Raw genomic sequence first — 22,487 nt, forward strand, 5'->3', positions numbered from 1 at the left:
AGAAGGCCATGCAAAGCCACAGCCAGGGAGCACCGTGGAGAATAGGTGCTGCAGGGATAGGCCTGGGACCTAAGGACCCAGGGACCCAGAATAACAGTATCCTGCAGCCCTTTGATTGGCTAACCACCCTATTTAGCCCTAAAGGATGCCCCAGGAAGTTGTCTGGGCAACAACACAGATTTGGGGCTTGCTGCAACTCCAGACCTCAACTCATCGCTTGATCTCTGGTCTCTGATCCCAGCCTGACCCTGATTCCTGCCTCCGGATTCCAGCCTGGTACTACCTCTGGTTTCCACTCTTCGACCCCAGTCTGATTTTGACCCCAACTCTTGTTTATTGAACCTGACTCTAGTGATTCCTCTGATCCCGGCGCACCAACTACCATCCCGGATGTGTGGACCCCAGCCCAGTTCTAACTGCTAGGCCAGTCCACTTGCTTCTGGTCCCTTACACTTAGTGCTATATTTACTTTCCTCTTATCCATTCTTATCTTCAGTTCTTCACAACTCTTCAGAAATAATTGTCATTAACTCTTTTAATATATTAGCATGCATATCAGCTACCCACCCCAGGATTTATGTATGTACAATTGTTCCAAGTATTTTACATGCTTTGTAAATCCATAACTGGATTTACGAAGTCTTCCTCATAGCTTCATTGTCCCAACTTTTTATTTTACTGTTCATGTTAAATACAGATACTTAAAAGTACTTCAGTATCATAGACAGTTCAGAATCAACAGTAACATCATCCCCCTCCTTGTTTACCCTCTTTCCCTTGGTCCTACTTTCTCTCCAGTATTTTGTTTTTCCTGATATATTTGGAACTGTTCTTGGTTCTCTCAATACCTTTGGCTAATAACTACTAGACACAAGATATAGTCTAAAAGACAAAGCACAGTGCTGGGAGCCAAGCTTGTCTGATTTCTAATCCCAGCTCTATCACCTATTTACTGCTTAATTTTGGAAAAGTTGCTAAATGCGGGATTGTGTCATTGTTTTACTTAGCTGAGCTGAGGAGTAAGCCCTCTCCACCAACGCCTTATTAAACCTACCTGGATCTTGGGTCTATGGTATATTGGAAACAGGTTAAAAATGACAAGCTATCACTTTAAATGTGAGGGATTTTCTGGTTGTGTTTGTAGGCTAGGAGGCTCTGAGGGAAGCCATGTGATCTGAGTTGTCTCACCGGTCTGGAGACAGCTTGAAGCAAACTAGGATGATCTGTGCTTCTCTGCCATAGGAGCAGACTGTTTTCTCTCTGTGTGTTTTGCGTTGTGTGTTATCGTTCTGAATTCTAAGGAAAATTAAAGTATTGTTACACTGCAACCTTCCGGCAACGTATGCATGCTGTGAACACAACAGGGTACAGGTCTCATGTGGACTGCAGTCCTTTACACTTTGGAACATCCTTTGTGAGCAACTGGTTAGGAATGGCCACAAAGAGGCAGAGTTTGGCTCCACCCCCTCCTAACTGGTCAGTGTAGACAGCCAGATATGAGGAGGAAAGACGTTACATCCTTTTGAGAGCTGTAGTAACTTACTTCCACCCCAGAGCAAGAAGGGAGAAAAAAGAGTATCAGTTGCAAAATTTAGCTCCTGTTCTATTCAGCATCTTATACCACATCCCTGTGGTATCTGAGTGTTTGAGACTACAACCCAGTTCAACTGCTGCTGAAGGAATAAGTAAATTCTTCACCAAAATTTTCTTTGAATGGCATTTCCTCACCAATAATTATATACAGTAGCCATCTGCAATTAGTCACCTGCAGAAACTATTGCAAATTCCACATACCTTACCCATTCATAGAGAATTTGCTGCTTGGTTGTATTGATCTGACAGGAGTCTAAAAGAACGAAATGGACTTCATCAAGCTGAAATCCAGTGAATGTTAGAGAGGAAGGATGATCTAGTGGTAGGGTTCTAGCATGAACTTCAGAAGAACTGACTTCATGTTTCTGCACCCTCACAGATTTCCTATGTGATTTTAGTAACAGATTTTTAAAGGTATTTTGGTGCTTAAAGATTCAGATAGGCAATTTTGAAAATCCCAGTAGGCCCTTATGTGCCTAACTCCCATTGATTTCAAAGCAGTTAGGTGCTTTTGAAAATCCCACTAGGCACTTATCTGCGTCAATAGGCATCTAAATGCCTTTTGCAAATCTGGCCCTTAATCTCTCAATTTCCCACCTGTAAAATGGAGATAATAGCACTTCCCTACCTCACAGGGATGTTGAGAGGATAAATACATTAAAAAGTGTGAGAGATTCAGAATTTACGGGAATAGAGGCCATATAAGGACCCAAGAGAACTAGGTTAACTTAAAACAAGCTGTTAAAAGCCGTTTCAAATATTACATATGCCCTAAGCCCCCTGAAATATGTATGGTTTTATAATCATTTTCCTGTTTTTAAAAAATGTTTCTCTCCCCTGTTGCCTTGTGAAAGAAAGACCTACACAAACAAAAACAATCTAGACAGATAAGAGTGAAAACTGACCATAGATAAAGTGCTGTTGCCAAATACAAAAAGCAAGCAAACTGAAAAGGATTTATTTTGCACAATTTTATTTCAGTCTCCATAGTCTTAGCTATTACTTCTACCTATAGCAGGTAATTTTTTTTCCATACAGGTGTTATTTTTAATTTAAGAGTATGCCTTTATGAAAACTCTATTATGAGGTTCAATGAAGCTGGAATTTCGCACAGATTTTAGATTCTCCAAACTATATGGTCCATCTCTCATGCTACAGCATAATAATTGAAGTCACTTCACTAATTATATGCATTTGTAATCATTTCAACTACTTGTCAGAAACAAAGCAGCTAGAAACTGACTTTCCTAAGGCTATTCAGTTATGGTAGAATATCCAAGTGAATAAACACAGCATTATTTATAAACATTAACAAAAACCTGTGGTTGAGATTTTATTGAAACAGTGTTGTCAGGGTTTTTTGTCTGAATCCATATTTAATGCAGATAGAACATCCTGGACAAAAAGGAGAAAGATCCAGCATCTCACATTCTACTTTTGAAAGAGATACACATTTTTCCTGACGAATATTAAAGATCCTGATCTTGCAGTTCTAATGCATGCAAAATATCTACTAAAACAGGGGGGAAATGTCTGTACAGAAGTTAATGGATAAGGTTCAAAGTGGGTACTAATTCCATTAGAAGTGCATCTAGGCATCTAAGAGCACAGTTGTCTCTGAGGACAAGATTCTACTCATCTTACACAGACAAGCAGCCCCATTGAAGTGGAAGTGATCAATTCCGCCAAGTAAGGCCAGGTCTACATGCAGACTTTTGCCAGCAGAATGTTATGTTGGTCAGGAGTGTGAAGTGAAGAAGTGCGCTGAGCTGTACTGGCAGAAGTGCCTAATGTAGATGCATCTATATCGGTACAATTGCACTTTTACTGGTATAGTTTGATTTGCTTGAGGGGCACAGTTTTACTATACCAGTGCAAAGTGCAGCTTTGCCCATATTGCTGTGTCTACACTCGGGCCACTTTGCTAGTGTAGTACAGTGTACCAGGTTTCAGAGTAGCAGCCGTGTTAGTCTGTATCCGCAAAAAGAAAAGGAGTACTTGTGGCACCTGAGAGACTAAACAACAATAAATTTGTTAGTCTCTAAGGTGCCACAAGTACTCCTTTTCTTTTTACAGTATACCAGTGTAACGAAGCGGCCTCTGGTGGGACACTACTGAGAGTATCAATTCAAGATAAATTGCTTAGAGCAGGGCAGTTACAGTCCAAAGCTGGAGTTCCTTTACTATTTAGGCACGCCAAACCAGCCAAACAGAGAGGATTTTGGTTTTACCCCACTGGCTAACCAGAAGCCATACAAGCAATTCCCTTAGACACTCCAGTTTCCCAGTATCATCACCAGCAGCCACTCCTTATGGGGATGAATGGTTATGAAAACCAATACCCCAAAGGACCAAGCCCCAGACCCAGGTCAATATACTAGTCAGATCTTACCCACAAATCACACTGTTTCCAATCCTTTAGAATTTAAAATCTAAAGATTTTTTCATAAAAAGAAAGAAATATAGATGAGAGCTAAAATTGGTTAAATGGAATCAATAACATACAGTAATGGCAGGTTCAGGCTTGAAGCGGTGATGGAATAAACTGCAGGTTCAAATCAAGTCTCTGGAGTACATCCACAGATTTGGATGGGTCATTCAGTCCGTTGTTCAGTACTTCAGTTTGTAGCAAAGTTCCTTCAGAGGAAAGAAGCAGGATTGAAGACAAAATGGAGGGGTTTCCAGGCCCTTTTATATCCTCTGCCATGTGGAAGGACACCCCTTTGTTCTTACTGTGGAAAATCACAGCAGCGAGATGGAGTTTGGAGTCAGATGGGCAAGTCACAATTCCATGCATGACTCCGTTCTTTACAGGGAGAGCAGCCATTGCTCACATGCTACTTCGAAGGTTCCCAGGAAGACTTCTCATGTGGATTGGAGTCTCCCAGGGTCCATTGTCAGTTAAGTGTTTCTTCATTGGGCACTTAATCTGAAGAGTCTCTTCTCAGTAAGCTGGCCAAATGCTTCACTGGTGCTACTTAGAATCAAACACATTGACATACAAGTACATAGCCAATATTTATAGCTTCAAATACAAAAATGATACATGCAAACAGATAGCATAATCATAACCAGCAAATCATAACCTTTTCATAGACGCCTCACTCGACAACCTTTGTACAATATTTGCTGCAAATATATAACAGTGTTTGCAACAATGATCTATACGGTTACAGTTCATGTCAATAACGTCACAACCAGTATTCTCATACCAGTAACATGGTCCTAGTGTAGACATGGCCTAAGTCTAAGCAGTATTTAGTCCTTCAATTGTAACTCCCACTAATGTTAATAAGCTGTGACATGATGGTCATTCTCTCGCCTGTGCTAAATGTCTGTTTCGCCTAGCCCCTCAGAACTACTTTTCACCTCAGCCACCTGATCTTCATCCCTCCTCCTTCATTGCCTCCCTCTTCTCCACTACCCTGTTTCCTTCTATTCTGTGTCTCCTTTGTCTTTTGCCTGGTTAGCTAATCCTCTCCTAACTATGCTCAATCCCGCCCCCACACACACACCCAAAAATCTGTGGCACTAACATGAGGTTTGCTGTCATTCCACTGTTTGCTCTGCTTGTATGTTTTGCCCCTACCCAGTATCTGCCTTGACTATTTAGACTAAACTCTTTGGGTCATAGATGTTTATTACTCTGTGTCTTTGCAGGCCATAACATAATGATCCCATTCTTGGGTGGTCTCTTGCCACTACCACACTAGGCATAATAAATAATGACATTAATGAGGTGCTCTGCTTAAGAATCAAAGTCAATAGGGAATTCTGTTAAAAAAACAGATAGCACAATCTGGATTGTTTTATTTAGAGTCTGATCCTTCTCCCAGTGAAGTCAATTGGGGTGGAGTCCTGGCGCCATCTAAATAAATGGGGCAAAAGTCCCATTGAATTCATAGCATCAGAATTTAACTCTTGCAGGTTTTCTCTCTCCCCCAGTGCATTTGCTTCAGTGGGAATGGGACTGGGCCCTTATGTTGTATTATATTTTTAAAACTTGGAAAATAAGTTGAACCTCTAATACTGATGTAGCCTGTGCAACACTCCACCCCTCCTCCCCTGAATAACAATGTTTTTAAAAAGTGTTTCCACTGCAATTCTGAAGTACAAAGTGGATTTTGATTTATTCTGAAGGGAAAAAAATACACCCAGAAATAAAGCTTTGTCGGCAAGATTTTACAAGCAGCAATAGAAAACAAAACATTAAAATCCAGCACATTTTACATGCACCCGTCAAGGTTTCTGAAGCTAAAATTATGTCTTAGATATTGAAAAATGGCACTATGGTCCTCATAGGTTAATGCATTTAGAAGATACTTATTCTTCTGATCTCTCTGTGCTGTAGTAGCTCTGACAATTCTGACAGTCAAGAAAACCCCCAATGAATTTTATTTTTATATAATTCACTTCATTGATTACTCTGAATCTTGTACATCACAGTGAAGGGACATTAAATGTCTAAAAAAAGTGCAGTAGAAACTGCAAACAGCAAATAATTTGCAATGAATAATTTATCCCATTAATTTCTATTTATTTAATTTTTTTCTATAGCGCCCATAATAATATCTAAGCTCTGATTTAGTGGGTGGGATATCTGAAAGGGTCCACTATTGGCCTAAATCTGCTCTCACTGAAGTCCATAATAAGACTGATTGATTTCAGTGGGGCCACTATTATGTAATCCCTTTCAAAAATCCCAGCCATCTTCTTTTTCTGTTTGCGGACGATACAACAGAAGACTGTGATTTCCTCAGTGTTTATTATTTGAAACTATTCAGTGAGCATTTGAGAATCTTTGCCAATACGACTCAATCATGAAAACCTTCCTTATTCACTCTTCAGGAGCTTGTTTACTTGTACCTAGTGAGGTGTCAGCAAAGAAGGTTTTGGAACAAACTGATAAATTAAACAGTAATAAGTCAGCAGTACCAGATGGTATTCACCCAAGAGTTCTGAAGTAACTCAAATATGAAATTGCAGAACTAATAACTGTGATATGTAACCTATCACTTAAATCAGCTTCTGTATCAGATGACTAAGGTGATGCCAATTTTTAGAAAAGGCTCCAGAGATGATCCTGGAAATTGTAGCTCAATAAGCCTTACTTCAGTAGCAGGCAAATTGGTTGAAACTATAGTAATGAACAGAATTATCAGATATCTAGATGAGCACGATATATTGGGGAAGAGTAAATATGGCTTTTGTAAAGGAAAATCATGCCTCACCAATCTATTAGAATTCTTTGAGGGGGTCAACAAACATATGGACAAGAGTGATCCAGTGGATATAGTGTGCTTGGACTTTCAGAAAGCCTTTGACAAATCCCTCACCAAAGGCTCTTAGGTAAAGTAAGCAGTCATGGGATAAGAGGGAAGGTCCTCTCATAGATCAGTAACTGGTTAAGATGGGGGGAAGGGTAGGAATAAATGGTCAGTTTTCAGAATGGAGAGTGATAAATAGTGTGGTCTACCAAGGCTATGTCCTGAGACCAGTGCTGTTCAACATATTCATAAATGATCTGGGGAAAAAGGGGTAGACAATGAGGTTGCAAGGTTTGCAGATAATACAAAATTACCCAAGATAGTTAAGTCCAAAGCAGACTGCGAAGAGTTACAAAGGGATTTCACAAAACTGGGTGCTGGGCAACAAAATGGCAGATGAAATTCAAGGCCGATAAAGGCAAAGTAATGCATATTTGAAAATATAATCCTAACTATACACACAAAATGAGGGGGCCAAAATGAGCTGTTACCACTCATGAAAGATCTTGGAGTCATTGTGGATAGTTCTCTGAAAACATCCACTCAATGTGCAGCGGCAGTCAAAAAATCTAACAGAATGTTAGGAACAATTAGGAAAGGGATAGATAATAAAACAGAAAATATCATAATGCCTCTATATAAATCCATGGTATGCCCATACCTTGAATATTGGAGGCAGTTCTGGTAACCCCGTCTCAAAAAAAGTTATATTACAAATGGAAAAGATATGGAGAAGATGGAAAAAATGATTAAGGGTATTGAACAGTTTCCATATGAGGAGAGATTAAAAAGATTGGGACTTTTCAGCTTGAAAAAGAGATGACTGTGGCGGGATGTGATAGAAGTCTAAAAAATCATAAATGGTGTGGAGAAGGTGAATAAGGAAGCATTCTTTACCCCTTCATATAGCACAAGAACCAGGGGTCACCCAATGAAATTAAATTGGGTTAAAAAAAGAATTAAATAAGTTCATGGAGGATAGGTCCATCAATGGCTATAAGACAAATTGGTCACGGCTGCAACCCCATGCTCTCGGTGTCCCTAAGCCTCTGCCTGCCAGATGCTGGGAATGGATGACAGGGGATGGGTCGCTTGATAATTGCCTTGTTCTGTTCATTCCCTTTGAAACATGTGGCATTGGCCACTGTCAGAAGACAAGATACTTGGCTACATGGACCATTGATCTGAGCCAGAACAGCCATTCTTATGTTCTTATGATGTTGTACGTCACATATTACTATTCATTCCCTCACTGGATGAGTATGCAACTGCTTTAAAATTCTGTGAATATTCCTTCATGTATTTTTGAAGTTTAGTTTCCAGAAACATTTATGTCAGTAAAACTTGGATCCTCACAGACAGCAAACATAAAAGGGTGTCAGATACAGAAACATGGAGGGTCAGGCCAAGTGCCATGGTGGCAGCAGGCCAGGAACTGGAGTCAGAAGTCAGATCTGGAATCCAAAGTGGATCTGGAAGTGTGTTTGGAATAAAACAAGAGTAGGGCTAGGAGCTAGGCTTGAGCAAGGGCACAGCTGGAACAGGACTGGGAACAAGGCTGGAGCGGGAGCTGGAGGAGGGTTGGATTAGACTGAGGTCTATGGAGGCTGTCAACATCATCAGGAAGAGAACATTTCCAAGCAGACTGAGCTGCCATTTCTCCTGTGAGGCCTATATTCCTGCCCTGAGAATCATCAGACCAGCTCCTGGCTTGTGGACTGACTGGAGCCTAGCACAGGAATGACTCATCACTGAATGTGGTTTACATAAGAGTGGCCATACTGAGTCAGACCAAAGGTCCATCTATCCCAGTATCCTGTCTTCCAACAGTGGCCAATGCCAGTTGCCCCGGAGGTAATCAGAACAAGTAATCATGAAGCGGTCCATCCCCTGAATCTAGTTCAGGGATGAATCTTTACCTCAAAAAGTTCACAAACAAGGCCAAAGCTAATTCCTTTACAAGTCTGTATAAATATTCATGAAAAAAGAAGTTTGCATTATTCACGCAGCCCATCTCATAAACTATGGCACCCTGAATTGATTATTTTAGTTTCATATAATCATATCATCTCAACTAATTATAATACAGGCTTGATGTTGTATGCTCTCAACTTGGCCTTGTCAATAAAAATTAATTATCTGACAGAACTAATTATTTCAAGACTTCTGAATGTACACAGCAGGGATCAACATTGCCCTTTTAACATGCAAGTCTCAGTTTCCCAACCACATCACATGCAACATACAATATTTTATTTCCATTAGTACCACCAGGTACTGCTCTAATGTGATTACATTCTTGCTAAATCTCCCCTTTGAAAAAAATATTTTCCTTTCCATTTAAAGTATTTCTATCTTTCTAAAAGTTATATCTGCTATATTACTAATAAAAAGAGCACATTCTGCTTATGCCAGTAATGCCACTGATTTCAACAGGATTCTTGGGTGCGTAATATGGGCAAGATATGGCCAATTTATGTTAAGAGAAAGCATTGTTGCAATGATTTTTAATTCTAAGACTAACACAGATGCAGGGCTGTAACTTCAGAATGCTAATATCAGCACCATTAAGTGGCAGTACTTAAAATAGTGCTGGTAAATATTTTTTGCCCGGGAAATGCAAAAAGCATGTCTGAATATTTCCATCGAATTTGATTACATGCTGATTGCAGATGTTCTTGTAAGTTATTCAGCTCTTGATTATCAGGAAAGTTTACCAGATGTCATGCAGTAAGAAACCAGAATGGTAGTTCCAAATGTACATGCTGTAGCACTAAGAGAAACTGAAATGCACCCACTTATGAATTTTATAAATTAGATCTTTTAAGTTATCAGGATTTCAATTTATGGAAGAGGCTGCATCTCAGATTATCCGCATATCTATAGCAAAAAGATACTTTGGTTGCTTTCTATTTTTATAAGCTAATTTCAAAGTACAAAGTGCCATGTCCCTGTGAAATATAGGACAAAGTGACCTAAGGAAGTGACTATTAGTATCCCATTTCTTCTAGTTTTAGCACTATTCAGTAGCAGCTAAGGTTGAAATTTACTCCTATTTTGAGGACTTAAAATGGAGCATAGGCCTTGTACTGGTCCCTTGTGTAGAGGAGTGAATTTCATCCCAAGAACACTGAAAGTACAAATGGCCGTGGCTCAAACACAGAACACAGACGGGTGTTAAAGACCAAATGAAATTTCCACGCTGCCATTACACTAGTACTCTCGATGTTGCTACGGCAGTAGGAATGCCTCCTGCCTCTGTAATACTGTTACTGAGGACTGGTGTGACAGAGATGTTTCTTTCCCTGTGTGTCATCTTTGCTGAAGGGAAGAATTAAAAATTAGTGTAAAGTCACCAGCAGCAGGGGGTAGGAGTATGCCAGCATGTTAAAAGGTGGGAGTGTTAATGCAGACCTCTTGTTGGCATTTAACCCTGTCATGCAACCCTGCTCGGAACAGATCTAGAGGACATGGGCGTTAAAGTGCCACTGACAATTTTTCTATACTAGTGCTCCCACTTTTGATACTACTGGAGGAGCCATGGTGGTGTTAGCAGAGGTGGGGATTTTTTAAAGATATGCCAAGTATAAAAAGGTGTAAATTTTTAATAGTGAGAGTAATTGACCATTGGAAGTGTCACAACTGACCATTGGAAGTGTCACAATACTGGGCAATTCCACTTGTATTCTGCCTCATGGTCCCTCGAGGCTAGTCACTCTAGGCTCCAGAACCATCACCTGGGCAGAGACCCATGTCTCTCTCCCTCCTGTCTAGAGGTTTTCAAAGCTGTCCAATTCACTACCTATTCTGTGACAACCCCAGCAAGCCAGACCATCTAAAAGGACAGCACCTGCACTTTGCTTTCTCTCCAGAGGTTATGAATAGTTTAATTGTCAGCAGTCACAAGTTACCACAGATCTCTCTAGAAGCAAGCATATTTGTTCTGTGAAAGCATCACAGAAAATGTATTAAAAACAATATAAGAATCTACACATGTTACAAAGCTTACCATCGGTCACCCCAATTCCAAACTTGAGCTCTGGGAGGTGTCAGTCTTTCAAAACATGCAGCTAGGTGATCCCTGTGGTTGCAAGCTCATAGCTGTCTCAGATTCACAACCAGAATGACCATGAACTGTTCAGTCTTTCCTTTATATAGCTCGGGCCTTAGATTTGTCTGCATGGAACAGGTGAGCAGCAGAAAATGGCTCACTCCCCTGGGCATAACTTCAAAAAGCTGGGTTTTTGCATATCCAGAGGTGGGGAATTTGCATTTGCCTCCCCCTAGATATTTCCCAGGAAAACCACTTTACAATTTTTGTTCCAAAAGTTCATTCTTGTCTGGCACATGATTCAATACAGTCCTTTCAACACCCAGGTCTCAAAATATATACCCCATTCATTTAATACAATGGGCCCAAATGATACTTAAACTTAACTCATTAAGGTCTCCCAAGGATATGGCAGGAAATTGCCATATCTGTCACAGGAACAATTTACTAAGGGTTATGGTGGACTCCTCATTACTGGCAATGTTTTTTCTAAAAGCTGCACTCTAATTCAAACAGGAATTATTTCAGGGCAGTTCTACGGCCTGTGTTATGAAGGTCTGACTAGCTGATCACAGTGGTTCCTTCTGCCTTATGATCTATAAAAAGGAGTGTTTACTCCTTGATGTGTTTTCCTCACTTTTGAGCCCTTAGGAAATGCTTTAAGCACAACACACAAATTTAAAGTGCCGAGGACTCCTTCACTGGGTGCACGTCTTGGGTAACTGTTGCCCTGGGTGCGCCTCTTGGGGAACTGTTGCCCTATAGACTTGTGAGGGAGTGCAGAGTTCGGTTGCAAGACAGAATCATTCTACAAGAAGGCTCCAGCCCCGAACCAATTCTTTCTTCCTTCTGCCACATTGCAGCAGTACTTCAGACACAGAACTGTGAAATGCTGACTGATATTACTGAAAGCAGAATGCAGACTGCAGAATCTGAAGAGTAAAAATGTCTGAGAGCATGAAAAAACCTTGTTCTCCCTTTGGTTATTACTGTCTGACCAATAAATCGTCATGTGTGCATCATATAAGTTTGGGCTGGTGGATGTGAACATATAGGGATGCAATTAATCTGCACAGAGCTGTGAGTAATACAGACGGTCTAGTTACAATAGCTAAAACAGGAATTTGAAATAACCTTGTCCAAAAGAACAATGGCTTTCCAAGGCATAAACATTTAGCAGTGTTCCTGAACAGTTCAATCTCACAGACGGTGCTGATAGTCACCCCTACAAGAGAAGTCCTGCCACAAGAATATAGCTAATGTATATATAATGTAACAATGTTAATATATTACTATCTCTGACTGTGTTGAATTCTCTCCAGACAAGATTATGCTTGGGCCGGAGATATGGGGTGGTGGGGGAAGGTTTATTTTATTCTTTAGAGGACATACCATAATGCACTTTACTCAGCATGGTCATGGAATATTGTCTTACCCTCTACAATAACCTGCTGAAAAATATGTTCTCATGTTGGCATGATGCAAAAGGCACTTTGAGTAAATGCTGTGGTTCATAAAGAAGTCTTTATGACACTCACTGAAAATGTATGAAAATTTAATATGATTTCTAGTTCTGTTTTCCCACCCACCTACCTTCCAAATACTCTTGTCTCCTCAGCCAGGAGGAGCTGAGAGCTGCAGATAAAGTGCACTCAGCCACTGGTAGTTAGGGAGTGCTAGATAATCCTCAACAATGACTGCTGTGGTTTAGTAGGAAGTGGGGCACCGACAGACTCAGAAGGGACTGCTATCAAGTCCTCCTTGTTTCAGAGTATGATGATTGCAACAGGGGACCTCAAGACTTAAATATTACAGGACTAATTAAAAAGGTGTTACTCTCAACCCTGGTATTTCATCATATTCATTATATTGTCACTAGTGCCGTTTGTAATTTGTGTGTGTGTTTGTATTATTTATGCAACTTGAGCATAGGATAGGTACAGTTTTCGAATAAAAAATATAAACGTTGTTTTAAAAGTTAGCATTTGCCTCTAAGGGCAACATCACTTCAGTAATAATACGTGAGTGAAAAGGCACAGACTACAAAGCAAGATGTTATAGTGTTATTATGTAAAGCACCTCTTAGATCAAATCTGACAGACTATGAGCAGTGCTGGTTACTGTACCAGAACGAGGATACTGTCTCACCGGAGAGGGTGAGGCCTACAGCAAGACAGATATTGGGTTTCAAGTATTCAAGTTATGGAGGACAGTTCTGGTAATTCAGTATATTTTCATTTGAGAAGAGGAGACTTCAAAGTCATTCATTTTATGCTGCCAGGGGTTCAAAAACCAGAAGATATAGTTTTGAAATTAAGGAGTGTTGATATTAAAGGGGAAAAAAATCAGGTAGAACTACTTTATGCTAAGTTTAAAAAAAATATTGAATAAGTGACTGGAAAATTGACTGAAGCAAGGAGAATGGGTGTGTAGCAAAATTACATTGTGTCTGTAAAATTAAAGGTACAAGGATACAACAAAAATGAAGGAAAATGAGATAAAGATCAGCCAGAAACAGGCAGGATCTATGGGCTTCTTGCTTTAAAAATATATTTTAATATACATTTCATTGTAATACAATGACATCTGCCTACTGAAGCTTTCTATCAAATAAAGCCCCAATCAGATTTGTCATATTATTAATAAGGAAGACGTATTTACAAATTAATCTGTTCAATGATTATTAGAAAGTTGTTTTGAATAAAACCTGGCATTAAAATTTGAAGTAGCAAGTGGGAGCCATTCTACTTTTTCCTTAAATGCTTCAAGAAACAGAGAAGGAAAAATATATTCTTAATCCTTGAAGGGTTGTGGACCCTAACTGTGTGTTTTTAAAAGAACCAGGTCTATGATTTAAAGTCCAGGAAGTGTTTTGGTTTCTGTGTAATGTCAGAATGAATTTTCAACCTGAAATATGTGCAAGCACACACACACACACACACACACACACACACACACACACACACACACAGTAGTAATCTATATTAATTAGAAAGTCCAAAGTATAAAATGATTTGGGGGAAAAAACATTATTTTCTTCTTGGTTTTGGGAAGAGGCGAGACATTTCAGAAGCTTTCACGTTGGATATATATGATCTTAGATAATTTAAATCATCTACTGCCTCTCCAGCTTGGCCATTAAGGCTGATGTTCACTTGTGTCTTGTTCTGTGTGAGTTGTGTCACCGCACATAAATTTTGTTTTTGCTGCACTCAGAAACAATCCATGTTCCTCCCGGTTTTTTACGGACTCCAACATTTGTTGCAGTGCACTGTTGGTTTTAGCAAAGAGCATCATGTCGTCAGAACATCTGAGGTCAGTTAAGAGGTGTCTACCAACGGAAATCCCAGCTGCTTCCACTTTGTCAAAACCTTCCAAGGTTTGTCTCATAATAAATTCTGTGAAAATGTTAAAGAGGGTTGGGAACAAAATACACACTTGTCTCACACCCTACCCAGTAGAAAACAATTCACTGTGGGCTTCTGCTGTTCAGACTGCGGTCTGTTGATGGTGGTAGAAACTTGCAATGAGTTCAGTGAGATGCTTTGGAATCCCCATGTCTGCCAGTGTCCTCCAAAGACTGCCATATCAGATGGTATCAAATGCTTCTGAGTCGTCGATGATGCATATGATCAGTGGATGATTGTACTCTCTGCCTTTGTCAATGGTGTGATGGATATTTGCAATTTGGTTGTATGTGCCTCAGTGCTCTCTAAAATCAGCTCTCTAAAATCAGCTCAACTACCAGTGTTGGTAGTTCTGCTTCTATCCTTCGTTTCATGTGATCCTAGATTATGCAGAATAGGACTTTCATCTCGTATGATATCAGGCAGATGGTGTGATATTTACTACAACCTTATCTCTCTTTTTTTGGTAAGGGTAGAAAAATTCCCTTCATCCTCGGGCCAATTTCTAGGCATTCACATATCATTACAAATTTTCCACATGTGATGAGTACAGCATTTGCCAATTCCTTTTGACTATTCTACAGGCATGTTATCTACCCCTAGTGCTTTCCCAAACATAATTTTCATAACAACATGCACCACTTTCTCTTGCAGAATTGATGGCTCTGGCTCCATGCTTTCTTTCTTTCTTTCTTTCTTTCTTTTTTTTTTGGCCCTGTATCATGTGTCTCTCTGGCGGGGCATACAGATTGATACATTAATCTCTTAGTGAGGACTTCACTATCACAATATTTTATTATGTTTGATTGTGGAGAAAACCTTTTGGTAAGAAGTCTGACCACTGTGAACATACCTTTTATATTACTAGTCCTTTATAATTTTCAAGTTCCATACATTTTGTCCCTATGTATTTGCTCATCTCATCTAGTCTGCCTTTAAACCTGTCTGCTCAGTTCCTTAAAATTCTTCTGTCTCCAACCCGTTCTCTTTTATTGTGTTGTTTTTCTGCTCGCTCAAACACCCTCTCGGTTACCTGTGGTGTGGTCTGACACTGACTTTTCACAATGCGTGCTTTAGCCGTTCCTAGCAGAATAGTATTCATCTGATCCTTAAATTTGCTGGAATTGTTCGGCTCTTTCACCTAACTCATGCCTCAAACTCATTTTGGACAGAAGTTATATACTCTCCATTGATTCTGGACAAGTCTAAATGCAGTGGGCCTGCTGAACGCTGTATCTTTTTATGTTTGAGGCTAACCGTTCAACTAGCTTGATAAAAAGCAGGCTGATGCATGAAACAATGTATATAATGCAAGATGAGAGTTACTATGAAGACTTCAGGGTCCATTTAACCAAAGTTTATGAAACATTTTATAGAATTCAAAGGGAGTCTTTTAAAATGTACATTTATTACAAATGGTAGGAAAATTAAATTGCATTATACTGTTACCTTTTTACCACTGATTTTTTGTACAAGCCAGAAACACACCGTAGGTATTCCTCAGAAGTATGTTGTATTAATTCCAGATGTGCAGATACCAACATTTATTCCTTGAATTTATGAACCATCATTGCACATCTTCTACCGATGAATTCTTGACTCTTGATGTGTAGCTGACTTGGGTTATCACACTGTTGGTCATTGTTAACACACACACATAAAACTCTAATTTTCCTTTAAGGTAAAGGTTGCTAAATTAACACTAAATTGAGAAATATCTTAATTATAATATTCCTAATATACCTAACTAAATAGATAAAAGCATAGAAATGAACAATTAAGGGATGGTACATGAACAATCTATTTAAAACACATGTGTGTGTGTAAGATATCACATCACACATTCCAAAAAACAACTAACTCTGCCCCAACACTTCTGCATAGCTCTGGTTTACAGTCCATAAAAATTCCAACACATATGCACCCACTCTGTATCATAAACATTTTAAATAGGAACTTCAGACTTTTACAAACTACCATCACTGACCCAGCCACACTGTCTTCCTCCCAAATACTCTCTTAGATGGGGATTTGCCTTTAACCTACACTTTACGAAGCAAGACTGTACTCTCAAGTAGTTCTCCATAATTGCACTTGCAACCTTTGTCCAAAGATGGCTTACTCCCAGGATGTCTCCTTGAAGGCATGAACTCCTTCTACCTCAGAAAGCCACTCAGCCTTTTCCTTGCCATTTTTTTTCCCCTGATGAGACTAATGCAGCTATCAGGGCAAATCAGCAGAAGAGCTCTATGCCTCAACATGGGATCCTAAAAGCCTGGCATCCTCTCACACTCTCAGATTATAATGGTTATAAAACAACTGTTAACAGTTTACTCAATTACAATCTAATTTCAAATATAGTTTATGCACATCTTTTAAAGGAGATTTAACTATACGGAAAGTTTAAAGGGAATGTAACAAGCTGTTTTTCAACAGAACAAACCAAAAGAAACATTAGGCTCTATGACAGATTTCAAATCTGTCTAACTTTTTAAAGGAACTGTAACTATACATCAAGCGGTTGATCCCAGGAGGTGCTGTGTACCCATAGCAACCATTAAAGTCAAAGGCCTGAGATGTGTCTAAGGCCCTTCCCAACACAGTACATAAATGCTTCACAAACAATACTGAATTTGCCCTCAAATCCCCTTTGAGTGTGAGAAGTACTATGTACTTCAGTTTAATCATGGAGAACTGAGGGACTTGCTCAAGATCACACATGAAGTCTGTGCCAGAGCCAGGAACTAACCTGGGATTATTCTGCATCCCAATCCAGTCCCTTCAATACAAGTCTATCTTGAAAAATAATTCAATGAATTTTCTTCAAACTTTGCAAGACAATAAATGGTCTTTGGGGTAAGTACGACAATTTGCAGTCAAACAGTTATACTAGCAATAGAGCCACAGGGTAGCTAAAAATTAGACTTACAACAGAGCAAGGTGGCTACTTCAACTATGGAGCAATGGCCGTTGTTCCATTAGGTTTTCCTAGTGCAACACTTTTAGTGTATTTTGTTTTTATTTCATTCCACTTTTAAATTAATAATCCACAACATTTCTTCTTCATTTCACTTTTCCTCTCACTTTAAGGCAGAGATTTAGTTGAGCATGTCAGTTTTAAAAAAACAAAAACAAAAAGAGTGTGTGTGGGCGTATGACATTACTTTAAAAAGACACACCACGATGTCGTCCACCTTATTCCATTTTACTCTTGCCTCTTAAGCATGGTTCAACAAATAAACTATTTTATCGCAATGTCAATTCTATCCTCCCTACCATTTATATAGTTTATAGCTGCACAATATGCACTGTGGGTATTTTCAGACATTTTGACATTATACAATATTTCACAATAAACAGCTAGACTACAGGATCCATTCCTAGTGGAAGCTTACAGATGGCTGATTGTGAAAGCCCATTAGAAAGTCTGAGGACATGTGGCAGCAGCTTCATACTGCAATAGTGCAATGAATTGTATCTACTGCTTCCTATCTCATTTTCATAAAATCTTATTTATGTTTTTTTTCTTATGACGGTATTCAGTACAGCAAACAATTCAACAATTGTAAGAAAGACCAGAGGAAAAAAATCACACAGCATGTATTTTATTTCTATATGTTGAGCCTAATGCTGAGTTCTAAATTTAATTATTTACAAGTCAATCTCCCTGCTAATGCTTTCAGTGAATATTTACTTGCAACTTACAGTAGCATCAGAGTGATAACAGAGTGAAGTGTAGGCCATGAAAAGTATGGAAAATGACAGTGAAAGTGAGTGGAATGGAAAGTATATTTAAAGGGAATTTACAAGGAAGAGGCAGCAAAATTCTACGATCAAAGCTCACCACGGAAATCTGCTTTCTCTCTCTCTACTTCCATGCAGTGTACTCTCATTTTATGTCAGTGGGAGTTCTTCATGTTTCTAGAAGAGCAAAATATCAGTCAAGATCAGCTACGAGCAGCTGAAAAGATAAGTTCACCCTTTGAGAGCCTGATCTGGCATTCCTTTTACACCCAAAACTCCTAATGATTTCCAAGAGAGTTTGGGGCCTACAAGGATTCCAGGATACTTGATTCTAAGTGTCTAAATGTAAAAGAGTGAACACATGTAGAAATCATATGTTAAATATTTGACTCTAGAAGATTCTCAGAAGTGATGTTTTTGAGAGAAACATTTCAATTTTTAAATCAGCCATTTATTCTCACAACCCTCTTGCCCCATCCTTTGCAATACCTTTTACATTAGATTATTATATTAGATTATAAAGATGATGGCATTTTTCCCTAGCTTTCTACCCTGAGAGCTTCTAATATCAGCACCTCCACTGTTATATACATTTAACTCTGCAATTGACTATCATTCCAGCAGCCAATGAAATCATGTAGTGAGCAAGAGGGGGAGCAACATCTACAGGAATTTACTGGAGCCCAATGGTTGTTTTTAGTAAATAGCACACACTTGAACTGCTGCCTATGAAAGCTGTGCAAGACTCACTAGGTCTATCAGCAACTTCACCGGCTGCCATGTTATGAATGCCAGCAGTAATAACTGGGCACCTCAAGCAAATCACTGCAAAAACATAATACACTGAGTACAAGCTTTGAAACATGAAGAGTCTAACTTTCAAAGGGAAAAAAATTACCATGCATAGAGCATTAGAACAATGAAAGAGCACAGTAAAAAAAAATAGTAGAATGCAGGAGAAAATCTTCATGGACAGGGATAATTGTGATCTCAAGAATGAGAGGGAAGACTATGAAATGTCACATCTGGCATTTAATATTTGGAGCTCCCTCTGTTACAGTAACAAAGTTTTTTGCCTTTTTTTAAAGTGTGGCTTATTTAAAATTTATAATGGAAAATCCAAACAGTCTATATACATATTACACACAAGAAAATACACTGTATTTTCCACTGAATGCACCCAATGAAGTGAGCTGTAGCTCACGAAAGCTTATGCTCAAATAAATTTGTTAGTCTCTAAGGTGCCACAGGTACTCCTTTTCTTTTTGCGAGTACAGACTAACATGGCTGCTACTCTGAAACCTAAAATAGGTTTGTATCACTAAATGAACAGAATGGGACCAATATCCACTGCAGCAAGCTCCTCTGCAAGAAACTAGTTCTGCACCGTTGCAGTCAAATGAAATATTGCCATCAACTTCAGTGGTGCAGGATTAGTCATCTAGTCCTCATTCAGACAAAATAGAGCAGTGCCATGAACACCAAGAGCCCAGAAATCTTGAGTATGCCTTGAAAAAATCATGACATTTTAAAAATAATACATTTGTATTTGCCTTCAGGATTCTGAGTCTTTAGGGTTCATGTTTCAAGCTTTTCTCCATAACCAAGACAGCTAGAGACTTAGTTTTATTTTTAAAGAATGTGAAAGCGGAGATTATCATATAATCACATGACTCTAGAAGGTGGGGATTTCAGAAAAAATACTGAAATTTCTGCAATAAAATTGTAAGAGTTGGCAACAGTGATTTTACTCTACTCACAGTCTGCCTAGTCACTGTGTTGGTGCAGTTACTGCAGCTCTATGGAGTCTCGAGGATAAAGCCCACAGAGAATTATTTCACTCTTTCTATGGAAAGGTTAGTACTGACTACTTATATATCAATCATTCACAATATGCATTTCCTTAGCATCTTTCATACAACAATAACACAAAGTAGAGGGACTGATCATGAAACTTCTAATGAAATACAAAGTTTTTTACCTCTAGAAAAATGGATCAAATCTGGTCTAGGTCAAAAGGGACCAAAAGCGTTTAGCAGCTTAACAGGAGCTGTAGATTTCATTTATTTTCCTAATGCATAACTTACCACATTAGAAAAAACAATACACCACAGCTCTCCCACAAAATGGCAGTTTTAGCCAAGGTTAATGTAAGCAGAAGAATAGTCCCGCTATTGTGGGGAACTTTCCTGGCTTCTGCACTACCCCGGTGAAGTGGGCTAGTGAAAGGATCTGAGTCCTCGCTCCCAATTCCTTTACCCAGTGCCCTCCCTGCCCTTGAGTACTTCTCTTCCACTCTCCTGTCTGGCAGAGTCCTCATAACCCCAGCAAGGCTGGGCCAAGGATTCCTGAGGAGCTCAAAACGCCAACCCTGCTGTGGTCACCTAGGACAGGGGCTAAGGTGTCCCCACTCCGGGGTACTCTCTCTGCACTGGACACTTCTCTGACCCACTGACCACTACATACAATTTAAAGCAAATGCAAGTTATTTAATCAACAATTAATTTTAAAAAGAATAAGGGAAAATGGGAAAGGTTAAAGGAAACACATCAACCCGCTCTGTGGCAGGGAACATGACAAACAGTGTCTCTGGAATGTCAGGGCAGTTCACAGTCTGTTCCTTGTAAGTCCCAGGCCTTCCTCTCAGGCCCTGGCTGTGCTGCAGGGATGCTCTGGGTTGGACACTTGCTCTGGTGGTGGCCTCACGCTCTCAGGCTCTAAGTGGTAGGATCCTTCTTCCCAGTGTCGCCCCCGCCCTGTCAGGGTTACGATCCAAGCCTGGCCTGCAGAGCCTCTTGGCTGAGGCATCTCCCTGTGTTAGGCCCACTGCCCAGGGTCCCCCTCGGTCTCCGCAGCTGCTCACCGCACCCAGCTCCAGACTGCTCCAGCCCCAGCTGCACCACTCTGTCTCTGCACTGCTGCTGCTCCGCCTCCAGCTTCCTGGGCTGCTTCTCTGGCCCCTCTGGCTCTGGCTGCTGCAGCTTTCTTCCCAGGGCAAGTCTGCTCTCTCTGGGCTGTGCCTCTGGCTTTGGGGCTGCAGCTCTGCTCTCAGGACAGGGTCTGCTCTCTCTGGGCTGCTTTTCTGGTCCCTCTGGATCTGGCACAGCTCTGCTCCCCAGCTTAGCTTGGGCCCGTGCTTTCTCCTTAGCTCGGCCCCCACTCTGTCTGACACAGGCAAATCCAGCTCACATGGAGGACGGGACCTCCCTAGCCTCCTGACTCTCTGATTAGCCTACCCGCCCTGTCATTCAGACTGACCTGGAACATTGGTCTCTCCCCACTGTTCCTGTCTCAGGGCCCTGATTCCCCATCGACCCTTCCCCCTTTTTAGTACTGGGAGCTAGCAACTAAAACACCCCTCCCTGAATGTTAGTAAGGGGGCAACAGTCCCCTTACATTAAGTATTGATTGATTCATGGAGAATGAACCTTCCAGATCAAAGTTTAGTCACATTGGTGAAGAAATTTGCACTCTTATCTAAGCTCTGTTTGGTGGATATACAGAGAACTTTAGTTCTAGGCTTGTCAATCTGGCATCTTTCATGAGCACTACAATTATTTGCAAAGTGCTTTAGAACAACAAATATCTATTCCTTAATATTAATTTTCACTAAAATGCAAACAAGATGAACAGCAGTCAAAATATTGAGTTTGGAAACCCAGTTTCTATAGTAAAAATTAGCTTTAACTTTCATCTAAATTGAACCCAAACCTTTTTGTAGGTTTGAAAAAAAACATTGGTTTTGCTTCTGTTTTCTTTTTTAATCTTTATTTTCACATTTCATTGTTCCATCAGGAAATAATGCAGTTCTGACATAAGCAACTTTTAGAAATCTGACCTGCACTTCCAAATCAGAACCACCTGGATAAAATCTGTTTATTGGATAACATCCAATCTTATTTGTTCACTGGAGTCTCTTCCAATTTTCACCACAGCAGAATCTGGCCCATATCACAGTGACGGGCATTACTTGGAATAATTTTCTTAAAATGAATTGTACCAAGTGACATAAATAAACAAACAAATTAAATTAAAATATTTCACAAAAGATTTCTCAAAATCATTTTCCCCTAAAAGTGAGTGGAATTTTGTTAAGAGATTATTGTGTATACTCCCAAAAGTAATAGAAGTACCTACTACCTGGAGTTCTGATATTTTTACTGAGGAGCCCTCAATATGGAATATGTGTTCTAGAATATAAAGCACCATAGAAGATTCATTTTCATGGATCTATCACTCTCTGCACTGGGCACTTCTCTGACCCACTGACCATTACATACAATTTGAAAGAGCTACAGTTTGAACATAACAGTTCAACAACAGTAACAGTTTGGAATAGTCCATAGAAATGGGATTAGAGTATATTTATTTAATTCAGGGTTTTATTCTTTTCTGAGCAGAGCATTGCTCTAGGCTGCCCTATTG

General features: G+C 39.8%; 1 protein-coding gene across 12 annotated transcripts in view; it reads right to left on the minus strand.

Annotated features, from left to right (window-relative positions):
- The window catches only part of RALYL (RALY RNA binding protein like), a 581,991-nt gene that overhangs the window by 321,876 nt on the left and 237,628 nt on the right, over nucleotides 1-22,487 (minus strand). The window contains exon 1 of one of the 12 annotated variants that reach the window (XM_074944165.1): nucleotides 18,163-18,215. The exons of 9 other annotated variants lie outside the window; for them this stretch is intronic. In XM_074944165.1, coding sequence (XP_074800266.1) covers nucleotides 18,163-18,211 — 49 coding nt within the window. In that variant the 5' untranslated portion in view covers nucleotides 18,212-18,215. Of the gene's footprint in view, nucleotides 1-18,162; nucleotides 18,216-22,487 lie in introns of those variants that run through there. 2 more of the 12 variants (XM_074944162.1, XM_074944166.1) reach the window with 2 other exon arrangements.

Source organism: Natator depressus, chromosome 2 (genome assembly GCF_965152275.1).
Source record: "Natator depressus isolate rNatDep1 chromosome 2, rNatDep2.hap1, whole genome shotgun sequence".
NCBI lineage: Eukaryota > Metazoa > Chordata > Testudines > Cheloniidae > Natator > Natator depressus.